The sequence below is a fragment of the Trachurus japonicus genome, chromosome 3 (genome assembly GCF_045865225.1).
Source record: "Trachurus japonicus isolate A0001 chromosome 3, Traja_1.0".
In the NCBI taxonomy this organism is placed as follows: Eukaryota; Metazoa; Chordata; class Actinopteri; order Carangiformes; family Carangidae; genus Trachurus; species Trachurus japonicus.
In genome coordinates this window covers 14,382,198-14,403,874 of record NC_140909.1, presented here as the reverse complement: position 1 = coordinate 14,403,874, position 21,677 = coordinate 14,382,198, and the positions used below count along the sequence as shown (strand labels likewise).

The window sequence follows — 21,677 nt, the reverse complement described above, 5'->3', positions numbered from 1 at the left end:
ACTTCTACCTGTTGAAAAGTGAAAGTTTGTTCGGCTAAGTGGTAATCCTAAAGTTTGGAGAGTTTAAGATTTTGGGAAGTTAGAAAAGCTTGTGGAGTAGACATTGACTTCAGAGTGATTCATCTGTAATACATTTTTTCTAAAAGCACGGTCCTTACCCATATCAGCACGGTTACTAGACAGTGATGATACTGTATAGGATGTGAGGTTTGGAAGGTTCTGTAATACAGACCCAGACTTCCAGGTGTGTTGGACGTTAGTCATTGAAATGTTGATTCTATGTTGTTTGTTGGAAGCAAAGGTTTTAATCTTCAGAATCCAGTGTGTGTGTGTGTGTGTGTGTGTGTGTGTGTGTGTGTGTGATCTTTTATAATCCAGTCAGACCGAGGGGAATTTACTGTAAAATGACAGATAAGTGGCTTTACAGGTACATTAATTCAAACTGGAAGGTCCTACGGCAGAACCGCTGATGTTGATGATGATGAGGATGAGGTGTTTGTAGTATTTCTTTATGCCTTTTTACATCAAAACCATATTAAGGGTTTTCGGGTCTATCATATAAAAACAATGGAATGCCTATACAGTATGGATATTAAGTTTTTTTTTAATTAATTCCTCATACTCTGGGAAGGGATATCTTCAGAATAATGTAACTTCATTGTACGAATGTGAAGACAAAATCTAGTCCCCCTTTAATGTAAAAGAGTGTGGTAAAGTTTGATGACAGCTAAGATTAGATTTCAGCAGTTAGACAAATCAAGTGCCAGACACATTTAGTAGCGGGTGCACAGTGGTATTGGCCAATGCTCAACATATGGCAGTGCTCCATCAATGGCTGTTTGGTTGGTCGGTCAGTCGGTTTACGACACTTCGGTTCAGTGCAAGGATGAGCAGTGTGGTCATTAAGAGCTGACTCCAAGGGTCTCTTCCAGTTCGCTGTGATATATACATATGGTTTGTGTGCAGTTGTTGTTGGTAGCTGTGGATTGGTTCTCGGTGTGCATGCTGTGAAGCTCTGGCACCTTAAAAAACCAAAGGGTAAAATATATTTAATTCAATTTTGTTTTGTAATTATAAAACACCAATGGAATATCACAGTGGAATTTCTATCCTGGTTTGTTTTAATTGTTCAGTTGTTAAAGAGAACCACTTGTAGGCTTTATTGTTTTATTTATATAGTAAATGTACAGTGCTTTGAGAGTTTTCATCTTTTACATTCACATAGTAGACTGTAATTAAAGCAGAAGTAAGTGGTCCGGTCGTTTTCGCTAATGCTGCGTTCCAGGCAGGCTTTTGAAATCGTAAATTACAGCTTCAAGTCACAACTTACGACTTTGTAGCGTTTCAGGCAACCCACTCGTGTTTATAACGGCCACTCGTAACTTCCGACCGGTGAACTCGTACCAGATCGAACTGGTACCACTTCACGGTCGGAAAAATACGAGTTTCCTTGAACGCACCATAACAGTCCTCGTCCCTACGTCGCCACATTCACGGCATTCCTTGGCTGCACACACAGCCCTGCATGCCGTTCTCTCTCCTCATTGGATAAAAACTGTAGGATACGATAAATGTTTTCTCCTCGACTCAGAGCAGAGCAGAGGGACTGACAGACCCGTATTTCAGACCAAACACTCTATGTAAGTGATTGCTGTCGGAAGATATAACTATTTAAGACTTATATTAACACAAATATATCACTTACTTCTGCTTTAACTACAGTATATGATCCATGACTTTTGTAACTATTAAGTGTATTATCTGTTCAGGCCTAATCTGTCACTACAAGGCATATGGAACATACATTAATGAAGATGATGCACTAAAAGTGTCAATGTAATAATTTGTCAATAATGCTGCTATCTTCAAGAATTTATATGATTAAAACTATGCAGCAAGAAAGAGATTGGATGAATTGTTCATGATTCATAATTACCTTGTTTTAAGTGTTGAGAGACTCCGAAAAGATCTTTAAAGCCATATGTTGTTTTCACAACACTATAACAATTCATCATGAAAACAAAAGAGTGTCTTGTGTGTGAGATTGGAGATTGAATGCTCGTACTATGCACATACTGTAGATTGTGATTCATGCCTGGTCTTTTATCAAGACAATTGACATTTTGTTTTAACGCCGAATTCAATACTTGCTTCCTCTTAGTGCCATATTTCTGTGGTTATGTTACAACCACTGAGTAAATTTGAAAATCTAGGACACAGGGGTGATCTTTATTGGCTGTGAAACATCAGTGTGTGTTATACTGTAGGTAGTCATATGCATCGAAAACACACACTGTAAAGACTGAGCTCTTATCTCAGAGACACATACACACATGCACAAAGATTTACAAAGAACTACACACTCCTCACCAAAGTCACCCATTTATCTTGTAAATATGTTGGAGCACTTAAGCACAGAGGGCTTTGTGCGTGAGTGTGTGCGTTTGAGTTTGTGTTTCTGTTTGCATGAGTGTTTGTGTGTGTGTGTGTTTTTTCAGCTATACCACAGAAAGCCCTAAAGGGTCTGTTTATTTCCCCAAACACAACATGTATTGATCCAGAATACATGAAACGCCCACAAACCCACACTGATTCATATACGCAAACACAAACAGACACACTGTCTCACTCACACATGCGCACAGACACACACGGTGGTGTGCACAGGTCTATGTGAAATCTCTATCTCTTACTTTATCTCTCTCCCACACACACAAATTGAGCTGAGATGAGAGTGTTAGAGTTGAAATATGGGGAGGTTTAACAGGGCTTACATTGTTTTTATGGTTAACACCCACAGAGGAACACACATACACACACGGACAAGTGGGCCGACAAAACAGGAAAGCTGGGGATAAGCTGTGAGATCACACAAACACACACACACACACACACACACACACACACACACACACACACACACACACATACAGTTACGGTCAAATAGTAACATCAAAGTAACTTCCCGTATTTGCGGAACAGAACAAAGCAGAGCTAGTCCAAGATCAATATTGGCCTTTACACTATCGCCACAAAACTAATTTTTAAATTGTTTATCACAAAATCTCAGGCCAAGCACTACTCATATCTGGAAGTATTGCCCATCAGCTGTATCAGCTCTGCACAATGCTGCAGTCATGGCTAATGTCTTGAATGAAAAAAAATAATTAATTAAATTTTTTAAAAAAATGAAGAAAGAAAATCCCTGTCCATTTAGTTTCAAGGCAAAAGGTACGACTACCTTTGGATTCATTTACAAAAAGTACTGAAAAACAAGTGCTCCGAGAGCTCCCCTGAGCACCATCAGCAATAGTTTTATTTCACTCTCATTTAACAGAAAAGCCTATAGGCTGACTCTCACTGCTGGTTGTTCAAATTGAAACTTAAATTTCCGTTAAAACTTATAAATGGAGCATGAGCTCATCTTTTCAGAGCATATACCAAATATTTAAGATGTGAAAAGGTGCTATTTTCTGCCACACTATAGGCTACCTTACACCAGAACAACTCTACATGTTCATCATAGCTACTCATATGCTGATGTGTTGCCCTCAGCTCATCTCGTATTTAGGACACATCCACAGCTAAATCTGTTTGGAGAGATTATTTGGACCCTCAAGCGTTTAGTCTATAAATCAGATTGTTTAAGTGAACGTGATGCCATCTTGATCTTCTTAACTGCATTAACCTGGTGTTCCACATCTGTTCCTGACTGGATGCGTTGCATGGAAATCAGCAAAGCTCTGAATTCTGGAGGGCGGGGTTTAAGATTGTTGCTAATATGCCCTCACTTATAATATACTGTATATTGTGTAAGATACCTGTAAAGCAAAAAACTCAGTGCAATCGATTATTGTTTGTCTTTGTTTTGTTTTGTTTTATTTTTGGCTGCTCATCTTTTAACCGAGTCAAACTGCAGTCCTGGCGTCCTCCAGGTATTTGTTCCTCCTAGATAGTTAATGAGCCTCAGATACAAAGTGCGCCTCATTAACTTTCAGGGAACAAAAACCTGCGAGACATCTGCCCTTGACAAACAGGCCTTGACACCCCTTAACAGGATTATTGGGCTTTACATTGGTATTTACATCATATTTTCTCATCTAAGGAGAGATCTCAGTCAGAGGCTCGGTCATCAGTCAGGATTATCTGGTCATGTGGGTTTATAGATTCAGCTATTATCACACTGAGCTCTCTTCTGAGCTGCCCTAGTAGTCCCATGCTGTTTATCCAGAAACTGATATCTGTATTGATGCTTGCTGGTAGAAATTGTCACATCCTAAAATATACTTTTGAAATTATTCCCATTATTATTATTATTAGAGCTCTTCACATAGTATGTTCACTGTTGTGGAAAATCCAAACTGCTTCCTGATGCCACTTTTCTTTGTGTTCACAACCTCTCTGTTGCATAGCTCCTGTGGTTGGAATTTTTTCTTATGTTTTGTTTTCTACACCAGGTAAAAGGTTATTGTTCATAAAATGTCAGTCCTCAGTGCTTCCTGATCTGCTCTCTTTTGTCTTGCTTTGTTAGAGATGTGATAAAACCTGTTTTTGTCCTTGCAAAGCATCAAATCGACTTCCCAACATCAGCTACCCTTGGTGGCATTGTCAACACTCACCAGAGGTTCACAAGGCCCACCGCTGCTTTCACATTTATTGTGAAGCGCATGCAGGAAGTGTTGAGTTAGAATCAGCAGCAGCTTTTCAGCCGAGCAGAACAGAAAACAACGGGGCTCCTGCTGTGACGGTTGCTTGAGTGACGGAATGACTGCTGGAAAATAGTGATAAATAAGGCAGTAATATACACAGGGGATTACTTTGGAGCTGAAAATTCAGGGACGCTGAATGATTGAATGAAGCAGAAACATTGTTGTGAGACCTAAAGATGCTCTTAGGTGTGGCGGATGTGACATTTATCCCAAGTGCTCAGATGCCAGTTTCCAAAAACCGCTGCTTTAAATGTTCTGGAGTTGTGCGGTAGAGTCAGCAAAAAAAAGAAAAGAAAAAAGAAGGGCATCCTGTGTTGTCTCAGTTGTGATTACATTAATTTGTATTGCCCTGTGCATCTGACAGACAAAACATGTTGTATCTGATGATAAGCATTATTTGTAGCTGGCTTTAATTTGAGTGACGTGATTAGGAGACGTTCAAAGAGCTCATTGTAAGACTGAGAGACATGTTGTCATATTGAGGAGATGGTACTGACAGTATTTGCAGCTCATACTGGGCAGAATGTTATAGGAATTTTTTTTTCTCATTTGGTCTTTGTCCAGACAAGTTTGTCATTGTGTGGTGGTGTCATGTGAACGTAACAGCCCTCTCTGGCAGTGATTGCCCATTTTACACGTTAAAATTCGTAGGAGCACAAGTCTGTGCATTCAGCTGTGAAGGAACATGGGTCATTTTACTCTTCTGCTCTGCTCACTTCCAAGTGAAAAGGCAAATGTAGGATTAGGCATGTCACACATTTCAGCTGGAAGATGTGCGACATGCATTTCCTGTGTTAAGTATGGAATCACACCAAAAGTCTACACAACATATAAGATGAGATGATGATATTAATTACAGTTATGTGATTTGTATCATCATTCTTCATTTGTGAAGAACCAGTGATGCGGATGTTACACCCTTACAAACTCAAATTAGCTGAACAAAGTCTCTTTTCTTTGAAATGTTGCTGGGTAAATTGCAGTGATAATAAAGGGAGGAAAGCACAAGAAGTAATGACACAGCATTTTAACCATTATCCAAATTTTTCTGTTATTACAGCCCACTTCTGTGTCGCAGAAGAAAGCTTCACTGAGTCCTTCAAGGTGCCTGCCAAATAATGTTCATTGACGTCATCTGGCAGACACCAGTGCAATACGTTTTTCTTCTTCCATAACCAAGATTTTAAAATACCATTTACTAAAAGTAAGCTCTTTGATATTCATTTATCTATCTGTTTCTATATTGTGTATTAGTTGGATAAAAAGATAAGATGTTTGTTAGGCAGGTGCACATTTCTTGTCCTATGTATACATTCATACTTTCTCATGAGGAATGATGCAACCTGTTAGACTTAAAAATGGCTGTGTGTGTGTGTGTGTGTGTGTGTGTGTACCTGTGCATATATTTGTTGTTGTCAGTCTGATGATGTATGAGAACAGTTGTGACATCGAGTTTACCCACAATTCTGTGCTGCCCAGGGGACCATGAACTGTCACCTACCAAGGCAATTGACTGTTCTCCACACATTTATAAGCACACAGACATGCACACACAAGCAATGCTATTAAGTATACACAAAGACAGAAACAGAAGCAAATATGCATTTGGTCACATCAAGATGGACTTCACCTTTAGGATATACAAAGTTAGATACATAACCGATACACACAAAAACACACAGGACAAGACAAATGGATTCACACATATATGAAGAAAGACACACACACGCACAAGCCCATCCATCCATTTTGTATAGTGGGTTGACAGATGTAAATGTGCCCAGAGGACAGCAAGACTAAATGAAGATGCATTAGACCTTGTTCTCGTGTGTGTGTGTGTGTGCGTGCGTGCGTGCTTGTGTGTGTGTGAGAGGGGGGTGAAACAAGCAATAGGGGCACCAATGATTAATGTTCATTTTAAGCATTCGAACACTGAACACTTGTGTCCCTGTTGCACCCAGCTGTATTTTCTTCCATCAACTTTAAGTTGGAGCATTCGTAAATGTTATTTATGTCATGATATATCAGTGTTGTAAACCTTTTTCCTATTTTCTTCTTAACATTCTTCTGTCATGTCCAATCATGTATTATTTCTGACCTCTTAACTCCAGCATTAACTTGTGCCTGTGGGTTCAGGTATTTTACACAACACATTACACATATTATCACAATACTCTGTCTTATTACTACGCTGAGAGATTTAGCAACAGCATTCAAGAGAAAAAAAGAAATCTAAGACCACATATTGAATGTTCAGGGTTTCATGCTCACTACTGTAAAAGTATGCAGTGAAGCATGTGTGATGTATGTTCCTCCGTGTTTTTGTCCTTTCTGACACACCACAGCCTCAGGCCAGGCCACTATTACTACGGGAACCTCGTGGTCAGGTCACGGCTGTCATAGCAATGATGACAGGAAGGATAAAAGGTAGCATGTGTTGGCAGTGCTCTTAAGAGAGGATGGGAGAGCAGACGGAGGAGCAGTGATGAGAGGGTGATGAGGAGACTGGGAGCGGATATGGCTATAGAAATTTTAGGTTTTCTCACTGAATGAAATCCGGTTTAGTCTGCTTCTACCCTTTTCCAGAGGACTGTCTGTCATTGTGGGGTGTGGGTACAACTTTGCTTCAGGCTCAAGGAATTGATTACTTCAAAACAATTGATATTAGAGCAGAAAGACAAATTGACAGAGGGACATTTGCTTTTCTGATTTTGTATTTTCTTTTGTTCACATCATTCCTGTGATGCACTTTATACTATTTCATTTCAGTAATGTATTTCTCAGACAGTAGCACAGAGATCTTGCTGCTTCATTGGTTTCAAGTACAGTAACTTTATTTATGCTGATAAAAACTACAAAATACATTTTACAAAAGTTAAACTATGGCTGTTTTCAAATATATTAGCCTATATCGTTCACACATACTTTCTTCACTCTAGACCGAATGCCGCACTAAAAACCACTTGACAATGACCATTGCTGTCATTGGTCAATATCTTTTACTGTGGGACCCGTTTAAGAGCGCCATATTTCCATGCTAACCTCCAGGGAGAGAAGAGTTGAAATGGAAAAGTAAATGGAGGACTTCCGGTGGCGCTGAAGCGAATGGTAGCCTAAAAACCCGGCTTCTAACCAGTTGGATATTCATCCCCTTTTAAGAAACTTAGCTTGGAAGCGGATAAACAAAAAAAGACTAAATGTAAACAAGGCTCAAGGCGTGATAAAGGAGAGACTGTCGAAGAAACGTAGGCTACAGCAAGGAGGAAAGCTATGAGAACAATGGTGACGCTGACGAGGAAGAAGCTAGCCTCGTCATGCAGGCCATCTATAACGAGATTTGTGCGGATCTTAAAAGTGAAATAAGTTAATTTCTACTTTCCTTTCCGCAACGACATGAAAAAGGAGTTGAACGAGTTTAGAGGAGAAATCAACCAGGAACTCCAGGAAGCTACAGGTGAGCTACAGGCCACCATAGCAAGAGTGGGGGAAGCCAAACAGCGCATACTGTATCCAACATCGAAGAATGGGACACGGCAGCGAAGTAGGCATTCACCCAGGCGCTAGAGAACCAAGAGGCCCTGCAGGCTAAGCTAACTGAGCTAGAAGCATGCTCACACCAGAACAATCTACGTATAAGTACCGAAGGAGTCAGAGGGGTCCAATCTATTGAAGTTTGTAACAAAGCTCATACAGTAAAATCAGAAGTTGGCCCGCTGGTCGCAGACATGGACCTTGGAATACAGCGCTGCCACCGGGCACTTGCCCCAAAGCCTCCCCAAGAGGCACTGCCTAGATCACTGGTGATTTAATTGCTTCCTCGAGTTCAGAGTGAAAGAACAGGTATTGTACTGTATACTGCACAGAGAAAGAAGGATGTTCGCTACGAGGGGAAAACGATTTATTTTGATCAAGAATACCCTCCCAAGATACTGAAGAAAAGAAAGGCATATGTTGGGGTTACTGAGAGAGCTCAAACCCAAAGGAATTTGCTTCCCAATGCCACATCCAGCTAAGCTGAAGATGTTTTTTGACAGCGGCACCCAGGTCCAGGAGAGTGCAGCACAGGCGGCTAGAGACCTGAAGAAGAGAGGATTCCCTACGGAAAACATTAAGGAGTCAGACTCTGCAGCACTGAAGCAGCGGAGAATGGTAACGTGGGAGAAGGCAGGTGCAGATCACTGCAGACAGGTAGTGGACCACAGGCGGATAAGAGAGAGACTACGGAGCTTTCACCGTGCTATGCATCTGTTCCTGGCAAGTGAAATGCCTGAGGGTAAACATCTCCACACTTACGCGGGGTGAGTGGCTGGACCAATGTAACTCTATAGAAGGTAAACCCAGTGACTGCTGATTGAATTGATATCATTGTGTCATCTGGGACTAACCCCCTATCTTGGAACCTCTCTGGGCTTCAAAAGAAAAGTGTTATTAACCCCCATGTAAAGTGGATAACTTATTACTACACTCTAGTCAGTCTACCAGGAAAAATAATACTACAGTTTACCCAGATTTGTCTAAGTTGAACCTTATACTTAAGGGTTAAATAGGCCTACTGTAGTTCTACCTAAATTGGAATTATAGGCCTACCTAAGATGATAACGCTTGGGCTTTTGAGTTTTTGACTTTTGTCTACTTACTATGAGAGTTTAAGTTATTCCTCAAACTTTTCTAGGTTGAATTTTTATAGCTAAAACGAAGATGCTTGTGCAATTAAATTTTCAGTCTACTAAGGAATTCTTTGCTAAAAGTGCTTATTCCTATCCTTATACCTGAGAAGATAATACTTGTGTTTCTCAACGCTCCAATTTACAAAGACAATTAATATTATTATTTACTGAGCAAAAACAATCTTTTTCAAGAAATTATTTGAATTGGTAGTCTTGAAAACACAGGGCATTCAAATTTGTGGTGATGATCTTAATGTCCAACTTCAGCCTAAATTAGATACATCTAATCAGCGCCAAAAGAAAAGTCCAAATACCATTTTAGTCCAGCGGATGCTTGCAGAGCTGGGTTTGATTGATGTGCGCAGAGAGTCTCATCCAGGAGAAAAACAATTCACCTATTATTCCCCATGCCAGTCTGTATATTCACAAATTGATTATTATTTACACTGAACAAAAATATAAACGCAACACTTTTGTTTTTGCTTTTTTTTTTTTTTTTGGGTATGCAAACCAATTGTCTGGGTGGCTGGTCTCAGACGATCTTGGAGGTGAACGTGCTGGATGAGGGCTGGTGTGGTTACACGTGGTCTGCGGTTGTGAGGCTGTTTGGATGTACTGCCAAATTCTCTGAAACGCCTTTGGAGACGGCTTATGGTAGAGAAATGAACATTCAATTCATGGGCAACAGCTCTGGTGGAAATTCCTGCAGTGAGCATGCCAATTTCACGCTCGCCCATTTTAGAGTGGCCTTGTATTGTGGTTAGTAGGGCTGTCCCGATTATCATATTTTATATCGAATATTCGCGAACATAAAATCGATCAAAATCGACACTTCGACAGCTGGGGGGGTGCGCGATCGTAACGTCAACAAACACTGCATATCTCCAAAATCAGGCAGGTTTCCAGGATGCCAAGTAGCCTACTCATTTAATGTAACAATTGCCGATGAGAACCGGTGTCAGAAAGGAAACAAGGGGAAAAAAAAAAATCGATCACGGACCTCGTGATCGATTACCATGGCAACGAACGAAGCTTTGAAGCTTTGACTTTTTGGGGGTCAGCCCTAGTGGCTAGCCTAAGTCACATGCATCCATAGGTACTGTAGGGCAGTCGTGAGCTTCTCCGCACCACCACCGTCTGATACAAACTGCTCGGCCTACTCCAGTGTCTATAACTGCTTTTCCACTAGTCAAAAACTCACTAAGAGATGCTAATACCTGGCTTTGTAGGCAATGGAAAGGGGAACAATTGCCATTCACATCCAGGTCAAATGACTCTGCAGGAGATGTGGGTGTTTATTGACTCTGGCTCCGATCAGGATTGATTTAAACACAAAATGGGTGAACACACTAATTTCAGAGCACAAACGCCGTAAACAGACCTGTCACCTGCCCAGCGCAGTGTTGTTAAACCAGAGACAATGCGCTTGGAGAAAGAATGGGCTGATGCTGCAATATACATTTTAAAAACCCACTATCACCAATCAAAGTGTGTGACACAGAGGCTCCAACACTGACAGGAGCACCAACGCAGGGATGAGACCGTCAGTTTGCAGCCCACTCTTTCTCCTCTGCATCTGTGTGTGTTTGTGTGTGTATGGTATGTGTGTTCTGTGACTACACACTGCGTACACTCCATTGCCTTTTTAACAGGTTTGCCCATATTTGAAAAATCAGCTTATACCTCATCATGGAATCAATCAAATCAATCGAAATGAATATTTGAATAATGGTAAATTATCTTCTGGTTGATACAAATCCTTATTGTTTAATATAAAGTTAGACTTTGCTCTAAAGAAATTTAAGAGGCAGTGATTACATTTATTTGGAAGAAAGGGTGCTCTCTCCTTCAGCTGTGCTATCTGCAGTTTTATAACAGCTGTTAATAACTGAATATCACTCAGTTTTTACAGTCTAATTACATCAACAGTAAAGTGGAAATTATACACCCTGAACATGCTTAAGGCCAACTTCTGCCTCTTCTTGGCACCCTACTCCTAACCCACTGCGGAGAACCTTGAACTATTATTGATCTGAGTCTTCAGCTTGAGGCCCATATTAAAAAGACGCTTCAGCTCATATTTTTTCACCTTAGGAATGTTTCAAGGATTATATCATGCAAACCCTGGGATGACTATCCTGTTGTTGCTGTGTCACAGTTGTGAAACACTATAAATAACATGCCTATACATGAAAGAGTGAACAGTTCCAATTATAGTGGCTTTTCAACTCAACTAAAATAAGCTTAAGCATCTGTACAGCTACACTAATTCATATTTATGTCTGTACTCATGAATAAAACAGTTTTGTGTAATGTAAAGGGGTTTGCTTGTAATGATAAATCCACACAGAATTATCAGGCTGCTATTTTCATTGAAAAATATCTAAAATGTGTCTGTAGTGCCTGCCAAACACCACATCGCAGACAAAGTTAGCTCCTAAAGTCAGCTCCTAAAGTTAGTGGAAAAAGAGGACTTTAATGCAATGCATAATTCTCAGTGTCTGTCGAATATATTTTGGCTTGTTCTGCTGCTTACATGGGGGCAGAAAATCTTTATTTCATCTTTAAAATTGGACAGGGTGGTGTGACTTTGTTCAAACTATGCATATATATATATATATATATACGTATATGAAAAGAAAAACAATTTATATTTTTGAATTGTCTGGCAACAGAATGTAAAAGTAAAAACAAGGCAATACAGTTTAAGTTTAAACATTTGTTTTAAGTTGCTACTGTATTATGTATGGCTTGCATTGATGCTCCACATCTGTTATAAATATACAGATATAATACGGTTCTGTGGCTGTTGGTTTTTATGGTGTCGGCCATCGCAGCATGTGGAGGTTGTATACTAGCAACCAATATTTCTTGGTTCTATATTGAAGCTGGGAAGGCTGAGGAGAACTGGTGTTTAACAGAGTGTAGCTGCTACAGTGATTACTCTGTTTAGCAGGTGATTGATGAGAGGCAGTGTTGGAAATGTCACTTGCCCTGCTAATATATTTCCACTAGGAGAACATGGGAAAGGCGGTGTTAATACATTTTAATATGTTTACTCCAAGGGAAGGAGAACTGAAATGTAACTTTTAAGGGCTTGAGTTTTTATTTGTATTCTTTATGATTGAATGTGGTTGAGGTCTCAGCTGGTGATGGCAGACTGCAGAGCTGTATGTACTGTAGATAGAGCACATTTTGTTATTCCAGTATTTGGTATTAGGCTACACACCCAAGTTCTAATCCATTGGTGTTGTTTACTATGTAACTTGAGATTCTACAAGCCCTGACTCATTAGTCTGTGGTTTATTCCATGGCATTCTCTGTGTTGTAGAACAAAGTGAAGTCTGTACTCTAAATGCCCTCCTTCACTGGTGATCGTTGGGAATTAATGCTGGAAACATCACTGGCTGGCACACTTAAAAGGAAAATCCAACATCCAGAATTGTCAAGCAGAATTCAGATATGTTGTTCTCATTATCTTGGACAGTGCAGTCACTATTTGAGATAATAAACAGCTCTCTGTCCCAAAGCAATAAATGCAGGAATGAAAGCTCTGATCTGTAATATCATTGGGACGTACAGTGCACCATGCTGCTTTGAATATGAACCGAGTGAACCATAACCGCAACATGTTTGTTTGAGTTTCATTGTTGTACAGTAGGTATCCCTTGGTTTTGAGTATTGTTGTGTAATTCTAGAAGACTTGATCATCCATAGACCCAAGGTACTGTAGTATTCATTTTTCTTTCAGCCTGATAAGGTTTGAACTACTAGAAACATCACTGGAGCTTGTACCTATTATGAGTAATATTTCTGTCTGACCAACCAGTATCCAACAAAATTAGATTTATCAAGAACCTGGACATATAAAAGTAGCAAATCCACATGAATTCATACCTTGACCTGTGGAAAGTTTTGAATATGTGCCTGATAAATGACTCAAACACATTACTCAAATGTCAAAATAAGGAAAGAAAAAGTTGATTTTATAATGGTCACTGACTTTTTAACAGTAATTCATCACTGTGTTGAATGTAATGTAGCTGGTACATGTGTGGTAACCCTCTTTAATAAGAAATAACCCTTTCACACTTATCCCAAAACAAATTCCTGCAAATAAGTTTAAAGGGATCAATTGGATGGGGCAAAGGTGCTTTGCTGCAAATGTGGTGTGAGCTGCTGACATATTAAAACTAGGGGAGCTCAGCAGGTAGTGGGGAGCACCGTTCAGTTATGGCCCTTGGCCACAGTTGGCCAGGAGCCCCATTAGTGTTTGGTTGGTTAGAGTTATTATGTACTATGTGTCAGCGAAGCTGTTAATACATTTACACCATGGGAGCACTAGCAGTGCTGGGGAGTCCATTTAGCTCAGGGGCTTTGGCATCTTTCCAACAGCAACAACTCTAATACATACAGTATACACCATAAGAACTGAGCAGAGGTGTTAATGGATTATGGATTGCACCCATTGAGAGATGCTTTCAATGTGAACTCAGGGTGTCAGCAGAGATGTGTATGGGGAGTGATTTATTCAGACTCAAAATGGTGGGGGGTGGGCAGGTAAAATCAAGTTGTCTGCACTTTTCCTGTACAGTTATGCTGGAGAGTTAAGTGTGCAAACTCTGCTATTAAAGCAACAATCTGCAACTGCAGTGTGCACGCATTGTTGAAATGTGATTATGCAAAATCTGAAGGTTTTAAAGAATGTGACTCACTGGACAGAGGTATTTTATTTTATTTTATTTTTTATTTTTTGTTGTGTGGTGATCAAGGCCGTCTGGTGAAACAGCCTCAATGAAATCCTGTCAGAATTTTGAATGAAGACAAAAAAGGGTCATCTTATTTAAAAAAAAAAAAAAAGTTAACTAATCTGACAAAATTTTAATCAAAGCTTTAAAACTCTGAGAGATACATTTTTCCAGACAGATTTCAAATGCTAACATCTGTCTAAATCCCTGTTTGGCAATATGTGCACACGGTCTGACATTTGTTCTGGTTCCGCTTGGTTTTTACTTTACAGCCCCCTGGAAACCAAACAAGAAATTAGTCATTTTTGCCAGGTATGCGGAGCTTGATTTGACAAAACATCTGTTCCAAGTGGGGCTTGTGGCGATTTTCATGCTGTGGATACAGATATAGTTCCCTCCAGTTTTTTTTTTTTTATTATTTTTTTTTATCTCTGTCAGGTAACAAGAGGTCATTATCACACAATCAGCATCAAATACATGTTTTGATCAGCCACAACATCTGGATGATACAAACGCTACTATTATTATTATAATATTTTCTTCTTTCTTGTTTTGTTTGTTTGTTTGTTTCTTTATTTCTTTAAATCACCCTTTTACATCTAGCTAATTGATTGAAAGATTGCTGCATTTTGTGTGTTTAAACTGTATCTTTGTGTGTTAATACCGTACATACACTGGGTGTGAACAGTGTGATAGTGTTGCAGGAATGGTTTCTGTTATTTGTCATGTTTGTGGATATTTTATTTTTCCACCATGAAAACTGATTTCAATTGGAGTCAGGCAGATTTAAATGACTGTCATGCAGGACATCTATTGGATAATTGTTACTGTGAGCCTAATAACTATTACTGTTTTTTATTAGATTCAATTATGTCTGTTATTGTATGATTGAATTACAGTATGGCTGTCCCCAGTGCACTGCATTCATACCACAGGGGAAAAGCAAGAGGTTATGGTGGTTGGCTTTTATCCACCAGCAAATGCTTTAGTGCATCCATAACAACAAATTCAAAGAACTGATTGCTTTGCTATTTTTAGTCGATTGTTGGCTAATATGCATCTTTAAATATTTATTCTGTGTGAAAGAGCACTGTAGGGACAGTGCAGTGAACCTTGCTCAGGATGTTTAGCATTTCTTTCTGCAGCAGCTGTTGTAAATCTGACTTTTACTGATATCACACTCAGACAGATGGAGACATGGAGTTTTTATCCAAGACACAGCTCTAACTGAAAAAAACAACCCAGAAAGACAGACCATGTCTAATTGTGAGCAACAAGAAGGTTAGGTTAGGTTTGCTCTTCAAAGGCTTGTGTTGTTACAGAGTGTGGGGTTATCATTTAAGTATTTCCCTGCTATAGAATTATCTTGTGATTGTTTGACACTAATAGAGAAACAGAAACTAATGGTGGAGAACTCTGAAAATGTATAATTTGGTTAGTTGGGTAGAGGTCGGTTGGTGGAAGGGATCAAACGGAAAATAGGATGCAATTGTCTGTGTACAAAGTTTCTGTGAGACACTGATTATAATTTATTAATAATTTATCAAAAAGTCTTTATCAACACCTCTCTCATCTAATGCTTCCCGTCTCCCTCACTTCCTTATTCCCTTTGGCTCTATATTTTACTTCCATCATCCTTCATTTGTTCTTTTCCTCTTAACACAACTTGTTCTTTCCTTCCTCACTCATTCTTTTTCCTTTCTCTTTCTACTCCGCTCTCTGCTTCATCCCACTTGCATACTGTGTCAATTCTTAGCCTCACTCTCAAGCCGTCACCTTTCTGTCTTTTCTCACCTCTGCATCACCATTAAAATGATGCCCTGTCCTGGAGTTGCCATAGCAACACACTGACCTGCCCCACGGCTGTAAAGAGCCGGAAGGGACAAACACAACAGAGGAGCAACATCAGTCACTTCCAGTGGACGTACGCACACACACACATGCACACAGGAATGCCAGAACAAATACAAAGAAAATACCCAGGATGCAGTTCTATCATCAGTGTTCTTGTGGCTGCCCCGCTTACACTTTCGTGCAGCTGAGCTTTCCTCAATGCCGTGGATATCTAAGGGAAAACATGGATCTCTATATTCTTTCCATCCCACAGTGGGAGTTACAGCAAGTGTGTGAGCACGATGGAAACGACCATCCCGAACTTAGTAAAACAAAAACACTTGACTACTTGGATACATAATTGTAAAATAACTTTCATTCTCAAAAACATTTTCAACATAAATTGGGTGATAAATGTACTTGCTACCAAAACATCTCAGTGCTGAGACCATTGATCATGATTGATTTTGTGGTTGCATTGTCTGATCTGTGGCTGCATGTCCTGGACACGGTACAGAGCTGTTAACTGACCATCACCTAGTGGTGAGTTGGACCAGAGGGCAGGGCAGATGGCTAGACAAACCTGGTAAACCTGCATTGTGTGTAGTAATGGTAAATTGGGAACATCTGTCTGAGGATTGGTCCATGTGGTCTTCAGCTTACACATCTTGGAGAACTTCTCTTGCATCCCGGGGGAGGATGGAGATGTGGAATCTGAGCGGGCAAGGTTTTAAAGCCTCCACTGTGGACGTGGCTGCCAGGACTTGTTGCCTAAGGGTTGTTGTGGCAGGCATGGCTGACTTGTGTTTTGCCTCAAGAACATTCTGGCACATCATCCAGTTTCTCAGGAGGGGGGGGGCAGGGTTTGGCTCAGGTTGTGTTCACAATGGGAAGAGTGAGTGAAGGTAGATTGGAGCAGGAGATTGGTAGGTGGATCAGTGCATCATCAGTAAACACTAAACCAGAACATTGTGGTGAAGAGGGAGTTGAGCAGGAAGGCAAAGCTATCTATTTACCAGTCTATCTCAATGCCAACCCTCACTTATGGTCATATTGGCATTGGGTAGTGAGTGAAAGAATGAGATCAGAAGAGTGAGTTCTTCTGCAGGGTGGCTGTGTTCAGCATTAGATATAGGGCAACGAGCTCCAGAGAAGAACTGCTGCTCCTTCACATTGAGGAAACAAGGTTTTTATACTAAAAGATACACTTTCCATGATATGAGATTCATGTACTGTACTGTATGCTGGATTTCTGCAACATGAGGTGCGCATTTTCTCTATCGCTCAGTATGAGCATGCATTTGCTTGGACCATTTTTTGTGTACTGGTTGTTTCAGAACTATAAATTAATCTTTTTTGTAAAAATAGCTCTCGTGAACTTGTAAATGGCTAGAATAAATGAAATCATAAGGGAGAAGCATCATTCATTCATATTATTAAGTGATAAAAGTTATTATGCTACTGAACACAATTGCAAGCAGCCAATTTGAAGTTCCACAGGCATGAGATTAAAGCTAAACAAGGTTGTATAGAACTGATTAAAAATGAGGCAAACAAACCATATCACAGGCAGTATTATTCTCTCAATCAAAATTGTAAATTGGCTGCAGTAACCCTGAAACTACTATACTGATTGTTGATGGCGACTTGAAATAACGCATTTGTCATTCGTAATCTGAATTTCTTGTGAAAATGACTCACTTACTGTCTCAATTAATATCACTCTACAAGACAAGGGGTCAGGCTCAGCACCATTGATAAAACAACCTAGTGCTGTTTGCTGTGGGTTTTTAGAGATTTATACTTGATCATCTTGCCATAGCTGAGCTGTGGTAGTGAGCCACATTCACCATTATTCCAGACTGATGGCTTGAGACCTTCATTTGCAAGTGTCAGAGTGCTGTGTATTGATTTCACCCGAATGACTGCTGTTACAAATAATTTAATGTTGATCTGTTTTGGTGAGATAATAAAGTGAATAAACACCCCCAAAATCTTTCAATATTTCAATGCACAAATCTGTTGTGTGGTCATAGTGACAGTACAGCATTACAGTTTCACTTAGGAAATGACCATTTGGGTCCTTTACAGTGTAATGCCTGTGAAGAATCAGGTTCTTCTAACAAAGCAGGGTAGTATGGTCATCTGAGTGTAAATAACTTCCCTGTGATTCATGACTTCATACGTACATTCCAAATAATGAGTCAATTAGAGTAAATTATACATGCTTAGGGCCCACTGCAATTACTTCACCTGCAGTGTCTTTTCCTGTCTGACTTGAGTCTCTGCTCTTCCCCATCCTCCTCTTCCTCTCTCCCTTCCACCACTATTCTACCTCTTGCCCTCCCACCTCTTCTTACCTCTCTCCTGTCCGTCTGTTCATCTCCCTTTCTTCTTTTTTCTCCTCTTCAACTCTCTCTTTGTCTTCCTCTCACTCATGCCGTCCCTCCCTCCCTCTTTCGCTCTGTCCTAGTTCTCTTGGTCTCATGGTGAAGCTTTGTCTAATTACCATGCTAGCGTTTAATTGGAACAGTGTACACAAACACACGGACTGACTGAATACCCCTTACATGCAGACACATGGCACTGTGCACAAGCACATTCACACACACCATGACCATTTGGATAGACACTGCATGCACACATTACACACCCAGCAAGTTAACATGCTCCAGTTATACAAATACACATAACACACACCAGGGATGCGCTGTGGATTTTGTCCAGGTTGTACTACAGCCACTGTGTTGCTGCCCCTTCTGTGGAGCTAAGGCGTGTTGGCTACAGTCATAGATTGATTTTGGCCTAGTTATACCATGAGCTGCCCGTAGTTGTTCCCACTGTAGAGCTGTGTCATCTAATAACTGGCAACAACCAATGCACATAGGAGGGAAATTGCTCGTCAGACATCTAAATATCCCGTACTCACACTAACATATTTTGCTGAGTGAAAAACTGGATCATTTTGAATCTCTGTGATATTTGAATTGTGGTTGACTTCTTCTTGTGACTCTTGATTGATTCAATTGGCCCTTTTTTTTTTTTTAGACTTTATGTAGGACAAATAGGTACTTCCGTCAACAATAATTTTCTCTGTTTTCCTCTCTGTGTTTCAGTCCTACCCAGCCATACATGTGGCACCCCCGGCCTCATTCCAAATGGGGTCATCCATGGCTCACGGTACAACATGGGGGACAAGATCCGATACAGCTGTGAGTCAGGTTTTGTATTGGAAGGACACAGTATCCTCACATGTATTGTATCTCCTGGCAGTGGAGCACAGTGGGACTTCCCATCACCATTTTGTAGAGGTGAGTTCTTCTTTTGTATTTTTCCAAATGCCTCATATCCAACCTAAGCAGCGAAAGGAAAATATTTTAATAAAACTGTGTAATTGCTGGGGTCATGAGAATTGAAGGACCTTAACATGAGGTCACAGGCCTGGTGAAGATGAGAGGCGCTGGTGTATTGATTATTTTTGAAGCACAGCAATGTCTGATTCAAATTGTGTAATAAACCAGTGTATGAACCAGATGGAGCCCAAAAAGCTCAAGCAAAGCTCCTCTAATGGTTCATTAGTCTAGAGACAAGAACAGATCTGTCCAGGTCTTCAACAGAGCCAGTCGATTCAGTATCTTGTGATGAATCCCTGCAAACCGGGTTGTTGTTCTTTTATTTATTTATTTACTTATTTTAGCCTTCAATTCAATAATTCCATTTTCTACTTGCTCATGTTTAGCTAATGCCGTTTCCTTTGTTTCTCTTCAGTCACACTGTTAGGTGTCTGACAACGTACAATTAATGTGTTAATGAAACTTCAGTCACAATAGTGCTGGCGATGAGATTGTGAAAATGACAATAGTGTCATTGTTGTAGTGTAGTAACATACTTATTAGCATTTTTATTATGTTAATTTATATTATATGAGATGCATCTGTGATACATTTATTCATGGACAGCAATTAGAATTTAAGCTATTGAAAGTACTGTGAAGACAATACACTAACATTTCTGTTTTATTTAAACCAATCAAACAATCAATCAAAACTTAATTGACTATCACACTTCAGACAGAATAATGCAGTTAAACGTGTTCTACTAATGACTGATGATATAAACAGTAAAACAATAAGAGACTATTGCAAATGGGAAAAATAAATCAAGTCCTGAAAAGAAAGCACCAATAACAACATATGGAAGTATGGAAATACTTGTAAGGAAGGGTGACGTTCGCTTTTCCCTCTCATTTTCTTCTTCTACCTCTGTATCTCTCCAGCGGAGGGAGCATGCGGTGGTACATTACGAGGCACCGCGGGTTCAATAACCAGCCCAGGATACCCTGCAGAGTATGACAACAACCTGGACTGTACATGGTCAATCCTCGCTGAGCCCGGGGACACCATAGCGCTTGTCTTCAACGACTTCTTATTAGAGGACAAATATGACTTCCTGGAAATCAGCGGGACAGAAGCACCGAGCATATGGTAAGTTACATGTCATACACAGACCACAGTGTTAAGTTGACAAAAATGTCATCTTTGAGGGCGCAGGAGTCTTTGTGAAAATCAGCAGGACTGAGGCTTCATGTGTTGAATGGTCGGGTATCTTTTGTGTTTTTGAGGTAGAGGATATCAAACGTACACAAAACACACACAAGCACAAACTCTGTACTGTAGCTGTGTTTTGTAAATTAGGTGGAGACCAAGGATACTTCTTCCAAGAATTAGTAGCCTAGGGGCTTAATTGTTCTGTTGCCTACTAGTTCACATTAAGGAGAACGATTGTTTTTATTAGAATTTTCTGTAGGTTGTGTGTTTCAAGAAGGGCATTTAATATTAACAGTGGACTAATGATGTTGTTAGGGAGGACAGATTCAACTGCTGATTGATTGGCTGCAATGATTGATTACAAGTCCTGTTGATTTTCCGGACTTATTCAAATCCCTCAGGAAAGGTGATAAATTGTTGTTTTCACTCCCATTTTCTACGGTCGTGTGTGAAAATTGGCACTCTCTTGTACTCAAACACACTCTGGTTTTCAAATTTGGAGCTCAGTTGGAAATCACGTCAGTTAGTTCAGAATATCACACATGTCCATTGAAGGCTTAGATGTGTTTCTGCAGGGGCTGAGGCAGCCTAATACTTAAGCATGCAGGGTCGTCACTAGTTCAAGTTGCTGGAACTGCTGGAAAAATCTAGAGAGGAGAAAGTGGAAAAGCATTTTAGTCAGTATTGCTCAGAAATCAACCTCTGTTGGCTGAAATATATTATGGAATGGAATACAGTATGTCTGTGTCCTTATCAAAAGATAAATTCACTGTTTTCCTGCTCGTTTTATCACATGTTTCCCAAAGATCTGCAAATCTACTCGCATTGACATGGCCTTTTCAATGCAAATAAAGAGATAAATACAAATGCCTATGCAACCAGGTGTGTTTCCATCTAGGGGAGATGATGTGATGCGGCAACTCTGTGTCATAGTGGAAATTCAATTGTAATTTGTATTAATCTTTTCTAACTGGTAAATATGATTCTGAAAAATGCATTTATATCACGTGTCCTGCAGAAACGGTCTCCTATTTTTCATGTTCTCCAGACTTCAACTGATAGATGACATTGTCCTCCATGTGTAGAAAATGGTTCGTGATTGTGGCACAAGTTGCAAAGGAATAGAATGGAGAGGTCGACAGATAAATAAGTGGAGCGAAGGAGGCAGAGAGG

At 40.0% G+C, this 21,677-nt stretch overlaps 1 protein-coding gene across 1 annotated transcript in view; it reads left to right on the top strand.

The window, feature by feature from the left end:
- The window catches only part of LOC146989734 (CUB and sushi domain-containing protein 1-like), a 373,646-nt gene that overhangs the window by 169,439 nt on the left and 182,530 nt on the right, over positions 1–21,677 (top strand). The window contains exons 4-5 of the mRNA XM_085763336.1: positions 19,074–19,268; positions 20,234–20,441. Coding sequence (XP_085619462.1) covers positions 19,074–19,268; positions 20,234–20,441 — 403 coding nt within the window. The remainder of the gene's footprint in view (positions 1–19,073; positions 19,269–20,233; positions 20,442–21,677) is intronic.